We start from the raw sequence: 4208 nt of genomic DNA, 5'->3' as shown, positions 1-4208 counted from the left end.
TAGGGACCCGTACGGGAGCGGGGTGGATGCGAAGCATGTTTATTTATTCTTTATATTTAGAGTACCCGGATGCGCTGCTCAATATAAAATATACATGGACCGTAATCCGTTAGGCGCATCCTACTTAGCCTACGGATGCATGCTGTTTATAAAACAAAATTACAGTACTATTTGTATAAGTAATAGTTATTTTTGACTATATCTTATTCTAGTTAAAAACTCGAACCATTCCGTATAGTCGATGAGTTATTTAAACTGCTGATTAATCCTATTTTATTATTTTTACATTTTAATACTTTTTATGTAAATAAAATAATAGATTTTCCCAGCAAATAGGAATGTTTTAAGCCAAATCTATTTTAGCTTCTTGAAGGTCAAAAGGAGTTCTACTTGTTTCAGCTAATATAGATATGAAATAAAAAATAAATACAGGTAATAAAGGAACAACAAACCAAATAGCTTGTTGACTTTCAATTATTGTAGTAAAATTAAATGATCCAGTTAATAAAATTACAATAAGAATAGCTGAACTTAAGATTAATTCATAACTAATCATAGCTGCTGTCGATCTTAGTGATCCTAAAAAGGCATATTTAGAATTAGCAGACCAACCAGCAAATAAAATACCATATACACCTAAAGAAGATAAAGCTAAAGTATACAAAATACCTAATGAAAAATCAGAAAGAGTTAAACCTTCTCCAAAAGGTATAATACCCCACTTATTTCTAACACTATTAATATACGGTTTATATATATATAATATATATTTAATTCGCTGCTAGTTTTATAATAATTAGGCTAGAAATTCGGACTATGTCTTATATTTTGTTATACATTACATTAAATACATACATACTATTTTCACGTATAGTCTCTGAAGCTTTATATGTTAGCTTGCTAGTTAAATTAATTTTATTTAGGTTTATTTTAAATTTGAAATTAAAACCATTTTTAAATTTTTCTAGCATTTAGTGAAATTTTATTTAAGCCAGGATTAATTAAGACCTAATAAACTAAATATTAAAGTAGATATAGGAGCTAAATAAAATAAAACTTTATTAGATTGAGAAGGTATTACAGTTTCTTTAAGAATTAATTTTAAAGCATCAGCAAAAGGTTGTAGTATACCATAATAACCAGTAGTATTAGGTCCTACTCTTCGCTGATGAGCTGCTAATTGTTTTCGTTCGATAATAGTCATAAAAGCTACTGAAAGTAAAACAGGTAATAAAACTAATAATACATCTATTAAGTTTATTAATAAATTTATAATAGTTAATGTTAAATTATTATTAATCATTTTTTTAAATAAAATTTTAATTTTAATCATTTATTTTGTTTTTTACATAAAAATTATATATACAAATTTATATAATTATATTATTATGTTTTTTAAATGATAAGTTATAGTTATATTTATTGTAAAATCTAAAATAGATTAAGTATATAACCAAATATAACAAAAATAATAAATTTAATTATAATATATTTTATTTTTATATTACAATAATTTATTTTACAGCTTCGCTGCTATACTATATATTATATAGTTATATTTTTACACTGTAACTAACTAAATAGGTTATAACTTATAAAAATTTATATTTATTTTTTCCATCCTCATGCACCCACCCCATCCCTTACAGGACAACGGCCTCGGATGCATCCCGTTAGGGTCCTAAGGGCATCTGTAGGATGCTACGCCGGCCTACGCCCGAGACGGGGAAACAAATATAAATTTTAATTAAAAAATATATTTTTAATCAATTCTCTTTTGGAATCGAACCAAAATTGACATTTTAGAAGAATGATGTTCTACCATTAAACTAAGAGAATTCTACAATAATATTTATTATTTTATATTTTTTGTTTTTTATTTTATTTTTTTTAATTTTGCTTTATTTTTATTTACATTCATTACATTACATTTAGGTTAAATATTTATATAATTATATAATTAGAGTTAAGAAGGAATTGAACCCTAAAAATAGATTTTGCAAATCCACTACAGAACCATCTGTAAACTTAACCCTCTATTATTGTTTTATCCCTTAGCTTAAGCCTCAGGCGGCACCCCATCCCTGCACCCCTAGGTAAGTAGGTACGGCCACCGTTAGGGGGGGAAGGGATGCATCCCTCCCGAACCCGTTGTCCCGTAAGGGGGTGGGAGGGGGGCCCCCTTTCCCCTATGCCTCCCGTTAGGGGTAGGCTAGGCCTCGGGATAGGCGTAGGCCTAGTAGGCATGCATGCATCCCCTAGGCTTAGGCGGGTCCGCCTGTAAAGAAAGTAACTCTTACTATTTATATTAAATTTGATTAATTATAAACTATTACAGCTTATATTTATTAAGCCATGATATAAAGTTAGATTCCAAGCGTATTCGACGGAGTAAAAGAGTATGCGTCTTCGCATCCGTAGGCTAGCCATGCGCTAGAAGACGGGATATAATTTATTTTCATATTCTTTTATCCCTCCTCATGCATCCCTGCCGTTCATGCAGCCCGAAATGAAATAAAACATCAATATCTCATATTGCGATAAATTTAATTGCTTAAGTAATAATAAGCAGAGATAAATCTTAATAATAATAAGATATCTAATATATGTTTATATTTAATAATGCCTCAATTAATACCTTTTTATTTTGTAAATCAATTATCATTTTCATTCTTAACTTTACTTGCTTTAATTTATATTATTTCTAAATATTTTTTACCTTTATTTACAGTTCAACAAGTAATTAGAATGTATATAACTAAACTTAATAATAAATAATACGTCGCCGGCGGACCCGCCTTCCGGCTCTAAGCCTAAGCCTAACGGCTCCCGAGGCCGTGACGGCACCCGTCGCCTACCCCTAACGGGAGGCAGACGGGGAAGAGGGGCGCAGAGATAACGGTGCATGTATTACTATTTTACTAAATAAATAATTATTAAAATAAAATAATTTTCTACCCCCCCAATAGCTAAAGACAGTAAAATCTTTTTCAAATCCTTTAGGAATAATAAAAAAATTAAAGAATAGGTATTTCACTAAGTTCTAAATCATAATCATTTGATTTAATATCTAAAATAGACTGAAGTAAATCACAATATTTTGACTAAGCTAGAAGACGCTTTATTTTTGCTTTATTTTCTAAGCCAGTTTTCTAAAACACATGCCTAAGTCTTCGATGCATCGAAAATTTTGATAGAAAGTAAAATTTTAATAAATATTCCAATATATTTTTTATAAAATAACTATAAAAGTATTTTAAAATACATATTTATTTAAGGATTCATATGTCTACCTATTCCTTCCCGGCCACCCCCTATCCCGTCTGCCTCCCGTTAGGGGTAGGCGACGGGTGCCTAACGGCCTCGGGTCCCGTCACGGCCTCGGGGCCCCGTACGGGAGGGATCGGGATCGGTGCCTAGGCGGACACGGGATAACGGCTCCCTAACGGCCTCGGGATGTGAGAAGGTATTGAATTCATAAGCAGTATTATCACTGAATCTTTAAGATTATCAGTTAACCCTGCCGGTGCAGGGTTAAAGTAATGCGTACCTTTTAAATCCTTTAACCCGTACGGCGCCGTACGGCACCATAAGGAAAAACATGAAAATCGAATTCGGTTAGCGGATTCACACCAAGTTTTTACTAAGCGTCGAAGCAGCTCCGCTGAAAACATTAAAGGGTGGGCGCATGTATCTCTTGGTTTTTCCTTCCCCTCTTCCCCTTCCCCTTCCCCTTCCCCTATGCCTCCCGTTAGGGGTAGGCGTAGGGATCGGGATCGGGATCGGGATCGGGATATATGTGCATACGTCGAAGGCTGTCTCTCCCGAGGCCGTGACGGGACCCTAGCCATGCCTCCCTTCCCCTTTTTTCTCCTTTTTCCCCTATGCCTCCCGTTAGGGGTAGGCTAGGCCTCGGTCTCGGCTCCCTAACGGCCTCGGGAGGCGAGGCATAGGGGAAAGGGCGCATGGATGTCTAGGCGTATAGGTAGGGGTCTTAATTTAGATGTATTAAAAATAAATTAACAAAAATTAAAAATTTAAAATAAAAATACCATATAGGTATAAGCCATCTTGGCTGATGCGTCAGGCTGTGACGCTTTTACTATCATTATTACACGCTACCCCTGCATCCCAGCCCTAGGGATCCAGTATTTATCATTACCTAAAAATGATGGATCACCTTCAAATTGATATATTAATCCAGTTGG

The 4208-nt window shown here is 33.8% G+C and overlaps 1 protein-coding gene across 1 annotated transcript; it reads right to left on the bottom strand.

The window, feature by feature from the left end:
• Positions 1–3354: 3354 nt before the first annotated feature.
• FIBRA_08831 (uncharacterized protein) lies at positions 3355–3591 on the bottom strand (the record flags this gene model as incomplete). Its single annotated transcript, XM_012330449.1, has 2 exons — positions 3355–3493; positions 3551–3591. The coding sequence occupies 2 exons, from the start codon at positions 3589–3591 to the stop codon at positions 3355–3357; spliced, it is 180 nt and encodes a 59-aa protein (XP_012185839.1).
• Positions 3592–4208: the final 617 nt, after the last annotated feature.

The sequence above is a fragment of the Fibroporia radiculosa genome, assembly GCF_000313525.1.
Source record: "Fibroporia radiculosa TFFH 294 genomic supercontigs, scaffold3630, whole genome shotgun sequence".
NCBI classification, from domain to species: Eukaryota; Fungi; Basidiomycota; class Agaricomycetes; order Polyporales; family Fibroporiaceae; genus Fibroporia; species Fibroporia radiculosa.
Note: the sequence above shows the minus strand (reverse complement) of the source record. Positions and strands in the feature narration are given on the sequence as shown.